The sequence below is a fragment of the Ceratotherium simum genome, chromosome 7 (genome assembly GCF_057802395.1).
Source record: "Ceratotherium simum simum isolate JZ-2026a chromosome 7, ASM5780239v1, whole genome shotgun sequence".
Lineage (NCBI taxonomy): Eukaryota > Metazoa > Chordata > Mammalia > Perissodactyla > Rhinocerotidae > Ceratotherium > Ceratotherium simum.
The window spans coordinates 58531090-58545291 of record NC_141906.1 but is presented as its reverse complement, the minus strand read 5'-3'; the positions used below and the strand labels follow the sequence as shown (position 1 = coordinate 58545291).

Here is a 14202-nt window from a genome sequence, read left to right as displayed (position 1 = left end):
AAAACACTGCTCAAGCCTTGCCTAACAAATCATAAAAAGCAAGACTTGAAAGGAAAAAACTGTTTCCAAGTAACTTGATTGCATCCTAGGGCAAAGCTCAAGAATAATTATAAGAATATAAACATATCCAGCCCTCAACACAGTCAAATTTATGATGTCTAACATCCAACCAAAAATTACCAGGCATGAAGAAAAGCTGAAAAATATGACCTATAATGATGAGAAAAATCAATCAACCAAGACTTGATAGAGAACTGAAACAGACGTTAGAATTAGCAGACAAGAGTATTAAAACAGTTTTTTAACTGTATTCCATATGTTCAAAAGTTAATTTGATATGTGAAAGGTAAAAGAAATCCACAGTTGAACTTCTAGAGAGGAAAATCACAATGTCTGAAATAAAAAATACATTAGATGTGATTAACAAAAGATTAGACACTACAAAAGAAAAGATTAGTAAATTTGAAGAGTTGAAATAGAAATTACTCAAAATAAACAGAGAGAAAAAATATTTTAAATGAACAGATAACTGAATTGTGGAAATACTTCAAGCATCCTAATATACATGTAATTGGAGTCTCTGAGAGGGAGAGAAAAAATATTTGAAGAGATAATGACTGAAAATTTTCCAAATTTGACAAAACCTATAAAACCCACAGATCCAAGAGATTCGACATACCCCAAACACAAGAAACATCAAGAAAACAACATCAAGGGAAATCATAACTAAATTTTTCAAAACTAGCAATGCATTGAAAAACTTAAAGTAGCCAGAAGGAAAAGATATTTTACATATGGAGGAATTAAAATAAGATTGACAGCAGATTTCTCATAGGAAACAATGCAAAGGAGGAGATGGTGGAGCAACATCACCAAAGTACTGGGAAAAAACCATTGACCTAGAATTCTACACTCAGTGAAAATATCTTTCAGATATGAAAGCAAAATTTAGACTTTTTCAAACGTACAAAAGCTGAAAGAATCCATCACCCGTGGACCTAACAGTACAAAAAGATGTTTAAGGAAGTCTTTAGGCAGAAGGAAAATGATACCAGATATAACTCTGGATCTACACAAAGGAATGAACATTGTCTTAAATGGTAACTTCTTGACCCTTACCTTTGACTTCTGCTATCTATCTTGCCACATCATAAATTGGAACATGAGGGTGTTCCTGATTCAGCTTCAAGTTTTCTAGCATGGAATATGTGACAAGACATGAGGAGGAACACCTGGTCCCTGACTACGGAGGGGAACAGAGAGAGCTGCCTGACAATCTGGACCACTTACCTGGGAACTGTTACTGAGAGACTAATAAAAGTCTATACTTTTTAGGCATCTATATTTTAGGGTTTTACTGATACTGCAGATTGAACTTCACCTTAATTAAAACAATTATTTTTAAAGCTGTAAAGTTGTGCTTTCTACGTTAAGATCTTTAATCTACTTGGAATTTTTTTTCCACACGAAGACACAGTTGATCTAGAGCATCCTAATACAAATGCCATCTTTTTCTTACTAATCTGAAATGCCAACTCTATCATATATCAGTCACCTTTCTTTCTAGGCTACCTATTCTATTAGTCTATTTCTCTATCTATGCACCAATGTTATGATATCTATGTACTAATTAGATATGTATAGACTTGATGTCTTGTAGGGCAATTATTCCAACCTTTTTTCTTCTTTCTCAAATGTATCTTGGCTCTTTCTAGCATAGTGAATTTCCAAATAAATTTTAAAATTAGTTTTTAAAAAATAGATGAAGAGGTTATTTGGAGCTACAGCTGGATCAAATTGGTTTTAATGTATCTCATTACGGGTTGATATACACAGAAGTCTCCAGTCCTATGATGAGGTTTAGTCTCAGTGACTTTTTGTCCTCACAACTATAGAAGCAACAGCAGGCATGGTAGCGAAGGGGTGACACTTTGCTTACCTAGTAGGCATCTTGAGGTCAGTCTCCTCCTCCCTTTCTCCCAGACTTACCCACATTCTCCTAGAACTAAGGATGTCATCTCCCACTTGGTCACCATTAGCTTCAGTTATTTTGGTGTAGACCATGTGGATACAACTTCATTACTGTAATCACATTTAGGTGTATATCAACTTCATGCTGAGGGCTCCTTCAATGTATAGACCAGACTAATATTTATGTAATTCTCAATTAAAATATACAGCACTTAGTTTACTCTTCAGGATTTTTACTTGAAGCTTCTTGACTAACTCAAAGGTTGGATTCTCTATAACTCCATTCTGATTCTATATTAGGGAATTTAGGCAATTTATTCAACATTCATCACTTACTATTGAGTGCCTACTTTGCTCTAGGTAGAGTACTAAGTGCTGAATATTCAGCAGTAAGGAAATAGATACAGATCCTTCTCTCATGAGAAAAACCAACATTTAGGCAAAATAGACAATTATAAATGTTTAATTTATAATTCTGTTTGATGTTATGAAGGGAAAAATAGGGTTTTATGTGCAAATAGCTGGAGGGAGAATAATACATTTTCCGTATATTAGAACATATTATAACAAATGAAACCTGATTGAACTTGTAACGTAATCAGATTTATTTGACAAATTAAACATTGTTTTTTTCCTATAATTAATCCATTCATTCATTTATTCCACAGCATGCACGTTCATTGGCACTATAATGGTCCAGATGTTGGGTTCAGAAAAATGACCGAGACCCAGTCTCTGTCTTTGAGAAGTTCATAGTTTAATGGTTTACATAATTAGGAGTACCTCTCATTAAAATAATTGCATACCAAACGAAAATATTCTTTTTCTTTGTTCTTTCTTTTTAGATGAGGATAGGCATTCACTCAGGCTCCGTGCTGGCTGGAGTTGTTGGAGTGAGAATGCCGAGATATTGCCTGTTTGGAAATAATGTCACTTTGGCAAGCAAATTCGAATCGGGAAGTCACCCTCGGCGCATCAACGTCAGCCCGACCACTTACCAGTAAGTGTTCTCTGGCCCCTCCCCCTGGCGTTGGCATGGCCTTGAGCTATATCCTGTCATTTATGAGACTCTGTCCTTTTTCTTGATCCTGTCGTTCTCTAAGATAATATGATAGATCCACCCAGTCTGAAAGAGAGCAATTATGTCACAAACTTTTATTTGCACTCTGAGAGAGTGTGTGGAAAACCTTATTTGACTGAGAGGTAAATACAGGTTTGTCATTTGCCACAGCCTCTGTCCTTCTGAGGTATGCCTGTTTAAAATACAGGAAAGCAAATGTTAAGGATGTGCACTACAGTAGAAATCCTAATATTTTCAAAATGTTCCTCAATGTTTATAAAAATCAAAGGAATAAGATAGAAACGACGGTTTGTCTGTTTTTATTCTTTTGAATAATGAATATAAATAAAGACTCTCCAAAGTTAAATATATGCTGAGTATGGAGTAAAACTTAAAACTCTATCTTAAAGGTCATATTTGACAGCTCTACACATTTTTGACAGCTAAACATCCTTATTTTGTGTCTGGTAGTTGTAATCTCACCCACTAGATATTAAGCTCCATATGGGCAGGGACCATGTCTGTTTTGGCTCATCATTATATCCCCAGATCTCACAAAAAATGTTTAGCACGTAATAAGCACTCTATAAATACTTATTGAATTAATGAATAAATGCATTGATAAGATGAACTTCTCTAGAATGAGAAAACGGTATGAATATCTCCTACCTGTTAGACTTTGGCTGTATGCTACACATTGGTGTGCAAACTATTTAATTAGTGCCAAGATTTAGATAACTTTGAAATCATATTGTAAAACTGTAAAGTAGAAATAGTGACCACTGATATTTTTTATTAACATGGTTATAAAAAACCCTGAAGCAGAAAATTTGAGTATATAAATAACAAAAGTTGATTACAATAATAGACAAAATGGTGATACTTTGAAGCTTTTGATATCACATCTATATAGAGGGATGTTGAAGTCTTTTAGATGAATGACAAGTATTTCCAGATTCCTGAGGAGCAGATAAGAAAGGGGACTGAAATTACAAATAATAGAATCAAGAGAAAGTTGCTTAAGAATTACCTATCATTTTTAAGGTATTTACATAATGTTTTTGCTTCTTTTAAATTTCTCCCAATTTTCCTAACATGATTCTGGGCATAACACAGATGATCTGCCAATAATTTTCATATTAAATTGAATTTTGGAAACTTCTCTAGATCAGTGATTCTGACACTTTGTGCTCTAGACCACAGGGTGAGGAAAAGTTCCTGAACATCAACCACCTCACCTATGTCCTCTTACCGTGGTTATGATTTTTCCCAACATGGTGCTAATACTTATGTTCCATGTTTGTGAAACTTAGTGTAGATTTACATCTGCTGTGGAAACTCCATTTTAAAAAGTGATGTATAAAGAATGGATCAACTGTGTGAGAAGTTCATGCCCTGAGCTTAGACAGCATAGCTGTAGCTGGCTTTGTTTACGTGTGACCAATAAAAGAAACTCTGCAAGCCACACAGGGTCTGTGCATTTGAGTGCTGTCTCTGAGTTTTCATAATATTTTTTGCATTAATTGAGTTTGCAATGATCCTTGGTGATCAATAAGGTGTGAAGGATTGAATCATTTTGACTACTGCAAGCACTGAAACATCTTGTTCTGGTATTGTCTGCCCCTGCCCCCAAAATCAAATGGAGCCCTAGCTAGACATATTGAGCTTCCATATGGCTAGATTATGAAAGATATTTTCTCTAATTGGCCACATCATGTAATTCCTACTATTACTTTATAAAAGTATTTTTACATTTGGTCTATCCTCGAAATAAATCTTTTCCACTCTCTTTCCCTTGTTCCCCCCTCCTTCTCTTCTTTCAACAAACGTTTGTTGAGCACCTGCTGTAGTCCAAGCACTATGGTAGGTACTGATGTTACCACTATGAACAGCATAAATGTGATCTCTGTCCTCGTGGAGGAGATCACAGACTAGATGGTAGATATGCCCTAGTAAGTGATTAGTTACAATAGACTAGTTCTGAGGTGAAGAAACCCTGATTAGAGTATTAGAGCAAGAAAGGGGGTGTGCTAAAATGAGGATGGAGAGATAAACTGAAGTCAGACCGGCCAAAGCTGGTAAGTCATGTTAAAGTGTTTCAACTTGACCCTGAGAGCAGTGAAGGACATTGAAGAGTTTTAAGCAGAGGAGTGACTTGACCAGATTTGTACTTTGAAACAATCATCAAGATTGTGGAAAGGAGAACAGATTAGGGGGTGGGAAGGGGCAGCAATCCAGTGATTGAGAGCAGATAATCTTATGCCCATTTCCATGATGGAAGGGCAGCTGATTACTGAGTCCCCAGAGTCCCAACCATATGCTAGTTCAACTCGCCTTCCCATGCTTCAGAAGAGTGGTTAAACTCAATGACCTTTGATATCCATTTTAATCTGGGATGCCACTAAATAACCCAGATTAAAATGTACTTTGGCTCCTGGTAAATTTCTAGAAAATTAAATTTAGGTATTTGATCTCTGTGTGACTAGGTTTTCAGATTCTGGATGTGTTTGTGCCTAAGTACTTTCTGTTGGTTTTGTCTACGCCAGTCTATACAGTTCAGCCATGAATAATCGTTCTATTCCACACTGCACAAGTGATTTATGAACCCACAAGTGTAGAGTGTACCTCCTTTGTCCCAGGATGCTCAAAGTGAAATGCCAAGATTGACTTCTTGGGGACATTCTCTACAAGGAGATAAAATTACACTTTCTTAGAGCAAATAGGAATTTGTGAAACAAAACTGAGTATGAAGCTCATGAGAGCTTGAAATTTCCAGTTTTCTTTCCTGAATTAAATCCTGTAGAATGTCCAATATTGTCTGGATCTTGAAATCTTCAGAGAGGTTTATATTCAATTTATTTTTCATAAGACTATATGATTATCATAAACTTTGAGAGAGTGAATTATTTAGATATTATGATAAATTGAAATAATTTTCTGAATAATTCATTCCAAATACATTTTGCCTGAAATGTTTAAATAGTTGATTTCAAAAAACACTTCTATATATCTTTTGAAGTACTGAAAATGAAAAGGAATAATATAATTCTCATGATCCCACTATTGGTTTAATACTTTATTATATTTGCTTCAGATATTATGTAATAAAAATAAATAAAACATTTCCTTTGGAGTTTTTCCTCCCTTTCATTGTGACAAATACCCTAATGAATTTGGTATATTTCAAAGTCTAGTGTTTTACACACTAATTTTTTCATATATATCCATAAACAATAGAATTTTATTTTATGTTTTAATTTGCATAAGTGATATTTCACTGTATGAATCTTGCTCAGTTTTCTTTAATTTCGTATTTTTAAGATCTAGCCATGTTGAGACATATAGCTCTAGCTCCTCATTTTAATTACTATACAACATTCCAGTGTATGACTACACCGTATTTTAATTTTTATTCATCTATTCCTCTAATAATGAACACTTAGGTCTTTTTTTAAAATTTTCAATTATTAAAAAGAGTGTTCCTATGAACATTACTTACCTGTTATTACATAACTTAGGCTACTTTACATTTCATATGATATAAATAATTGAGTTTCCTATAGGTTACTAGAATTGGAATCATCAGATGTTGTTTATCTCAAAATTCATTTGGACATAACAAATAAATATGTTAAAATCAAGGCTATAATTTTAATATGATAGTTTTCATTTTTTTAGACTTATTGTGTGAGTCATTTTATTGCATGTGGTAATGTCCAAGGACCATTTCCTCTTCATCTAGAGCACTTTATTGCTAGTTTCATTTCTGGACAAAAAGAAATCTTTAATGAGTTTTGAATTTTCTATGTTTGATGTTTTCATTTTTCTCTAATAAATGTGATGTTTCCACCCATCTTTGTTCCCACTCATCCAAATTTAAAAATAATGCACACATTACAGACAATTGTCTTTTAACATCATGCTACTCATCTGTGAAACTGAAATAATTGCTTATATTAAGGACAGTTTCAGCAAACTTTGAAATGGCGTGAATAATTGTATGATTTGCCTGAGCAGAATTAATTGTATTTCCTTGCTACGTGCAAAGTAAAAATGTGGAAAGACTCTTTAATTACTTTGATATGAAAGTTTTCTTGACCTTTAAATATTTTTGCTTTTCTCGTTTTCCAATTGATCTACTTCTGGACTTTTCAGAATGCCTATTTTTCATTCACTGTGAAAGGCCCCTTCTGTTAAAACCAAGTTTCTTCTAAGCACTGGTGTCACATGAGGGAAATGTACAGTGGAGCAGGATAGGGTAGTGTGGTTAAGCGCACAAGCTCCAGAATCAAAGTGCCTAGGTCGGAATCCAGGCTTTAAAACTTATTGTTTGTGTGAAAGTTATCAACTTAATTTCTTTGGGCTCAATTTTCTCATCTTTAAAATTGGTACCTATTTCAGAAGATAATTGTTAGGGTTAAATATGATGTTTATAAAGCTCCTAATACTTGAAACAGTAGACATTCATTTATTGCTTCATCCTGTTCTTTCCATGAAGGAATAGATTATCTTATTCCTGCACTTGATTCTCATATTTTATAAGTTTAGCCGTGTTGAATGACGTGTGATAGTTGGATTACAGACCTCATCTGGCAGTCCCAAAGAAAACAGTAGGTTTGGTAATTTGGCCAAAGGTAATTTGAACTATGACTCAGAACTGAGCTAGTAATCAGCTTATTCCTGCAAGTTTTTATTAGCAAAGGCATCTTACTGATGACTAAATCACAGTCATGTGATTAAAAAACTGGCTATTTTCCTGGCAAATCCTCAAATTTAAACAGAAACACATAATTACCTATATGTTGATTAGATTATCACAAACTTTTCAGCTTAAATGACACACATTTATTATCTTACAGGTCTATGGGCTAGAAGTCTGATATGGGTCTCACTGGGCTAAAATCAAGGTGTCATGAGGGCTGCATTCTTTTCTGGAAGTTCTAGGAGATAATCTGTTTTCTTGCCTTTCCCAGCTTCTAGAGACCACCTGCATTCTTTGGTTCATGGCTTCCTTCCTCCATCGCAAAGGCAGTAATACTGCATCTCTCTGATGCTGCTTCCATTGTCACATCTCTGTATCTCTTTTCTTCTTCCTCCCTCTTCTACTTTTAAGGACTCCTGTGATTACATTGGCTCCACTGGATAATCCAGGATAGTTTTCCTATTTTAAAGTCAGCTCATTAGTGACTTTAACTCCATCTGCAACCATAATTCATCTTTACCATGTAACCAAACATATTCACAGGTTCCAAGGAATAGGACATGGACTTTTTTTTTAGTGGCAGAGGGCATGGGGAGGTGGTTATCCTGCCTACAACAAAGGAAAAATCTAAGGGCTAAAACTGCCTAGAACTGTAGCCCCAATCCTACTTATGCTTCCTCATCTTTGAGAATTTTTTTTTTTAGCGTATCAATTATGTAAAAAAAAAATCTGGGGAAGAAAAGGACTTTTGCAAGATGAGTGTTCTGGCTTGTAAAGGATTTTTTCTAGAACTAAAGATATAGATTCCTGAAGAGAGAAACCCAGTACAAGACTGTCCTAGTCATTTCGTGCTGCTATAACAAAGTCCCATAAAGTGGGTGGCTTATAGACAACAGAAATATATTTCTCACTCACTGTGGAGGCTGGAAGTCTGAGATGGTGTGCCAGCATGGTTGGGTTCTGGTGAGAGCTCTCTTGTGGCTTGCAGGTGGCTGACTTTTCCTTGTATCCTCATGTAGCAGAAAGAGAGAGAGGAAGCAAGCTCTCTTGTGACTCTTATAAGGGCACTAATCCTCTTTATGAGGGCTCCCCCTTCATCTAATTCTAACTCCCAAAGGCCCCACCTCCTAACACCATCACATTGAGGAGTACAGTTTCAAAAACTGAATTTTGGGAGGACACAAACATTAAGTCCATAACAAGGACTGAATTATATTTCTATATTTAAGGAACAGTAGAGTCCCCGGCTTGAGGAGGAAATTAAGGAGCAGTCCTGAGAAACACGGAATTTTTATAAAGCTGACTGCAGTCCCCTCACTGCACAATCTGCCCTCAGACATCACTACCCCCAAATAATCTCTAAAAAAGCTGGGCACTCAAGAAGTTGTAATACTTAACTTACAGATATCTTTAGACCTCTAGCACCAAACTTAAAACTCCACAAACCACATTGTTTAGGCTAGAGTTTGGCATAATGCATAGTTTTCTAGCCTAGGAGTCAGGAGAACTGAATCTCATCTTGGCTCAGATTTTAACTTGCTGGGTAATTTTTGGCAAATGAGATAATGTTCCTAGGGTTAAAGATGACCTAGATGATCTCTAAAATATCTTTTAGCTCTAAAATGTCATGATAGTAATAGCAAACGTTTATTGAATTACTTATTCTCTTTAAGACATCTATTCACATTACCTCATTTAATCTTCACAGCAAGCCTGTGAGTTAAGCATTGTTATAATCTTTATTTTTCAGATGAGAAGAAACTGAGACTTAGAAAAGTTAAATAAGTCACCAGGAACACACAGCTAAATAAGTGTGGGAGTCAGAATTCAAATTCATAGTTGCCTTACTCTAGAGCCTGAATTCTTATCCATGGCCAAACTGTTTCTTTGGGTCAATAACTAATGATAAGGTAGGATAGGTAATAATTTCTGACTATAACTTGCCTTGATGAGGGGACTTCCTCTGTAAGAGAATGGTAAAGAGAGCAATGGGGAGCAGGCTGGAATCAGAGCAGGGGAGATTTCATTCCTTTCCTATCTCATATAAACACGTCCAGGTTGCAATTTTGCTAGCCTGGAGTTCTTTCCATACTCAGGGTAATGAAGAAGAAGTGTGTTCCTCCTAAAATATTTACTCGATGTCTCCATGTTTCTAAGCATGTCAGTATCCCTAGCTCTGGATCTGAACATGAGTGTACATGACAAAGTTGTGGCCAACAGAAAACTCCAAGTTAAACGGAAAACTGTCTTTTGTTTCTGTGAGGCTAAAACATTTTGTGTCTAATGTATTACAATAAAAGTCACTGGGAATATAGGCTTGCTGTTCAGAATTTTCCTTTGTATACAATTTGGAGGAATGCATCTTTCTAGTATATTGAGATATGCATGAAATAGTTGAAGAAAGATGAAGTTACTTGGGTATATTTTTCTTTGCGTGTTAAAGTTAATAGTTACTAACGCTAGTTAAAAATGCTAGCTAGAAAATCTGCTTCCATTCCTTTGTCAATATAGTTATTATACAAGAGTGAGGTACTATATTGTAAATACTATCTCTTCTTCCTATGGACACCTAATATGGGAAAGACATCCAAAGAGCTTCAGGAAATTCTTGCCTAGTTGTTCACTTGTAGCCTCCTGTTTTTAAAAAATCAAAATGCTCATCTGCACTAGTGACTTGATAGTTTAAAAAATAAGTAAATAAATATTTGGGCTGGTATTTTATTGTCCTGTCAGTCTTTTAAGTGACTTTATAGATCATCCTTCCTTTATAGAAGCATCAAAACAGTAAGCATTATATTTTACAAAAGAAAAATAATCGGTAAAGACAAATGACTTAATAGTTTTCCCAAAAGGAAAACTTGAGCTGTGTCTCAAGAATTATATTTCTATTTTTACAATTACAGATGACAAGACTAATATTACCCGTTTAAAAGTGCCAATAAAAGTCACCTTTAACAAAATTGAATGAGATATTCTACTCATTTAGACATTTTTATTTTTCTCTTTCTTCCTTTGTCTCCTTGTGGTATCAAATAGCATTTTTCCCAAAAAGTATAATTCTGAGGATTGAAAAAATAAGATTTCCTAATTTCTTAAAATAAATCTGGCGTAATTTTTTGACTTTTGGAATATCCCATCTCAAGCATTCCATGTATTTACCAGCACATTTAAGGTCATAATAGTGAAGTATTTGAGGATCAGAGTATAATGTTGCAGCTGTTTTTATAGTAAAAACTGTACACACTTACCTATTAACTCACTTCCATAGGTCTAATTGCTTAAAGTAGTTGTCAAAATCAATGAAAAAGTATATAGATAAATACTGTGTAATAATGGTTCGTTATTTTTATTATTTTATAGACATGAAATGAAAGAGTGGGTCTGGCAATTTTGACACTTTCTTCTTTATGGTTTGGTTGATCGTTTGGCGTAGGTTTGGTCTACATGATTAGGCTCAGGATTAAAGGTACAAGTATTGCTTGTCCTATATTAGGACACATTCGCTACTATGTATGAAGGATGTTTCCTTTTTCCCATGACCTTAATGCTAAAAAGCTAGTTATCTAGTTTAGGGCTCAGAATTTAAAGACGCTAATCTTGTTCATGTCAATGGTTCTTATATGGAGGACATCTATTAAAACAAAAAAGGAATTTCTATGAAGTATGAATAATAGCTATTTTATTGGCCATAAATAATATGTTTACAAATAGTGCCAAGTTTAACTAAATTGTTCACTCCATCTAAATCACTGTAAAGTGAAAATTAGTTACTAAGAAAATTGAGCATAATCTAAAGCAAGAGAGGAAGCCAATCTACGTCCTCCTTTTCCTTTCTGCATTAAAAAATGGCACCATTTCAGGTGACCTGGAGGCTAATGTTTATTTTTCAATTAACAAACAATAAAGGACACTTTCTGATTTTTTTTTTAAACGTTCACATTTTAGCTTAAAAGGCCAAGTAGAAAAGTAATTTTTAAACATTTGTTGGCTGTGGAACCAATTCAAGTAAAATCTAACTAAAAATCCACGGTAGAACATAGATAAAAGTGGTGTTGTTGAGATATTCGGGAATGGTGTATCATTTAAGTAAGTCTTAGGGTTAGTGTGTTTATGAGTTTCCTGACATATTTTCTATGTGTACTCTACATGTGTACTTTTCTGGAAAGGTATACTTTTCTGGAAAGGTGTTTTTTCCTAATACTCTCATTAGATTTCCAAACTGGCCCATAATTCAGAAAATGTTAAGAATCACTACTATCTGATTAACTAAATGAATGACCAAATAAAAGATCTCAGGAGACTGAAGTTCACATTCCTCTTCTGCCATTAATTAGTTTATGACTCTGGGTAAGTCACGTGAATAATCTCTTCCTCCATTTCTTCATAAATTAGAAAAAACAATTAAGTCTAGATTATTTCCAAAAATTTTACACTAAATCCTGGAACAGAAAAAGTACATCAGTGGAAAAGCAGCGAAATCTGAATAAAGCTTTTAATTCAGATAATAATAATATACTATTATTAATTCCTTAGTTTTGACAAATGTACCAGAGTTACGTGGAATGTTAACATTAGAGGAAACTGAGTGAAGAGGTTAGAAGAACTCACTGCACCGTCTTTGCAAGGCTTCTGTAAATCTAAAATTATTCCAAAATAAAATGTTTATTTCTAAAAAAGTATTACAGTTCTAACATCTGGTAAGGCTGAGAATTTATTTTCAACTTAGCTAATAGTGGGTCTTATATGCTATAAGAGACCCATTGAATGTTTTTGAGCCTGGAGACGACATGATCAAAGGAAAACTTATTTGGGGGTGATGTTCCACAGGGAGTGGAGTGGGGAAAACTTGAGGAAATATGCCTATTAAGAGGCGACAGTGTTGTTCCAGGCCTACGGTACGGTCATGAACTAGGACTGTGTTAGTGGGACTAGAAGGAAAGTATATAAGGTATGAACACCTTTAAAGAAATAATTACAGGTTTGACTGGGCAAAAGCACATAGCCATTCTATGTATTGTGTGGTCAACTCTGGGCCTTGGAACTAGAAAGCCATTTTTAAAAATGACTTTTTAAAAATAATGTCTTATGAACTTATTTCTTTTAAAATTCTTACTGTTAGGTTTAGCATTTAATCTAAATCAATTTCTCTTTCTCCTTTTTTCTCATTCATGCAGATTGTTCTTTAAAGGAATTGGCAAAATTTTATATCGTATTATATTGAATTGCTTGTGTATTGTGTTGTTGTATTAAGTAGATAGATATGTTTCAATTCCCCTCAGAACAAAGCAGTCTACCTTCCTTCCCCCAAAAAATGATCATGAATTGTATTATGAGAATACATTTTAATATGTAATAAAATAGAGTATGTTTGGAGCAGTCATTTTTACACTGGAAAATTGAAAATGGTCTTAATTGGAACTTAACCTTTCAGCAGTCAGTTCCTCTCACTGTTGCTTTGTGTGTAGCACTTTGTGCACAAGGAGAAATCTCTGCTCTAAGTGCCACACTCAAGAATCCTTTTTATGGCTCTGATTAAAGTGCAAAGATTCTCATGCATTAGTCACCCATTACTAAATCAAAATTGTTCTATAATCAGCTTTTATGATATTGGCCAACACAGCAGTGTTTTCTCTGGAGATCTTACTTGTGATTTTTTCAGATTTGCAAGTCTAAAACTAACGTGTTTGATTATGTTGCTTTATATGACCCTCTATAATCTGAGTAATATACAAACTCTCAACCTCCACTAAATATTAGAGCTGTAAATAATCTTTGAAATAAATTAGATCAAGATCTTTCTTTTTCCACAAGGAAATTGAGAGAACCAGAGAATTTAAGTGACTTAACCAATGCCATTAGCTAATTTGTTCCTATGTCACCTGTATGGAGAGGGGGGCCCTAAAATGTAAGAGACTAGAGTTACAGTTTACCTACCAACCTCCTCACCTGTCTCATCCCTATTTACTACCTTACCATAGTTTGTCTCCACAAAAATTAGCATTTCTGAGAAACATCACTGTAGGGGAATTTGGTAAGAATGTTTGCTATAAAACATTGTTCAAAAAGAAATAGAAACAAATTTTCTTGTAGAAAGGGAACAAACTTTGACTTTTGTTTTCTAGCCCCTAAATAGTTTCCTCAGGCTGACTTGCCTTCTTTGGAACTGAAGTCATTACAACTCTGTGTGTTCTTCTCACAATACATCTAGGCAAATTCTACTCTGATTTGTTCAATAACATATAAAACATAGAACATAAAATTCTTTAAAATCGATCTGGTCCTAATTTTTTTTATTTATAATAAAATCAATGGAGGATTGTCCATTTTTAAAAATAAATGTGCCACTCAAATAGGAAATGCAAGGCAGACAACGTGCATTCTCCAGCAGGCACCAGGTATGCAGACTATGAAATCCATAGTAAGCATGCCTTGTCATTAATAGTTAACTGAATAAGTTGCAGAAAGAAAT

At 34.5% G+C, this 14202-nt stretch overlaps 1 protein-coding gene across 2 annotated transcripts in view; it reads left to right on the top strand.

Annotated features, from left to right (window-relative positions):
* Nucleotides 1-14202, top strand: part of GUCY1A2 (guanylate cyclase 1 soluble subunit alpha 2) — a 284330-nt gene that overhangs the window by 248424 nt on the left and 21704 nt on the right. For both annotated transcript variants that reach the window (XM_004427377.3, XM_087433646.1), the window contains one exon: nt 2817-2971. In XM_004427377.3, the coding sequence (XP_004427434.3) occupies nt 2817-2971 (155 nt within the window). The remainder of the gene's footprint in view (nt 1-2816; nt 2972-14202) is intronic.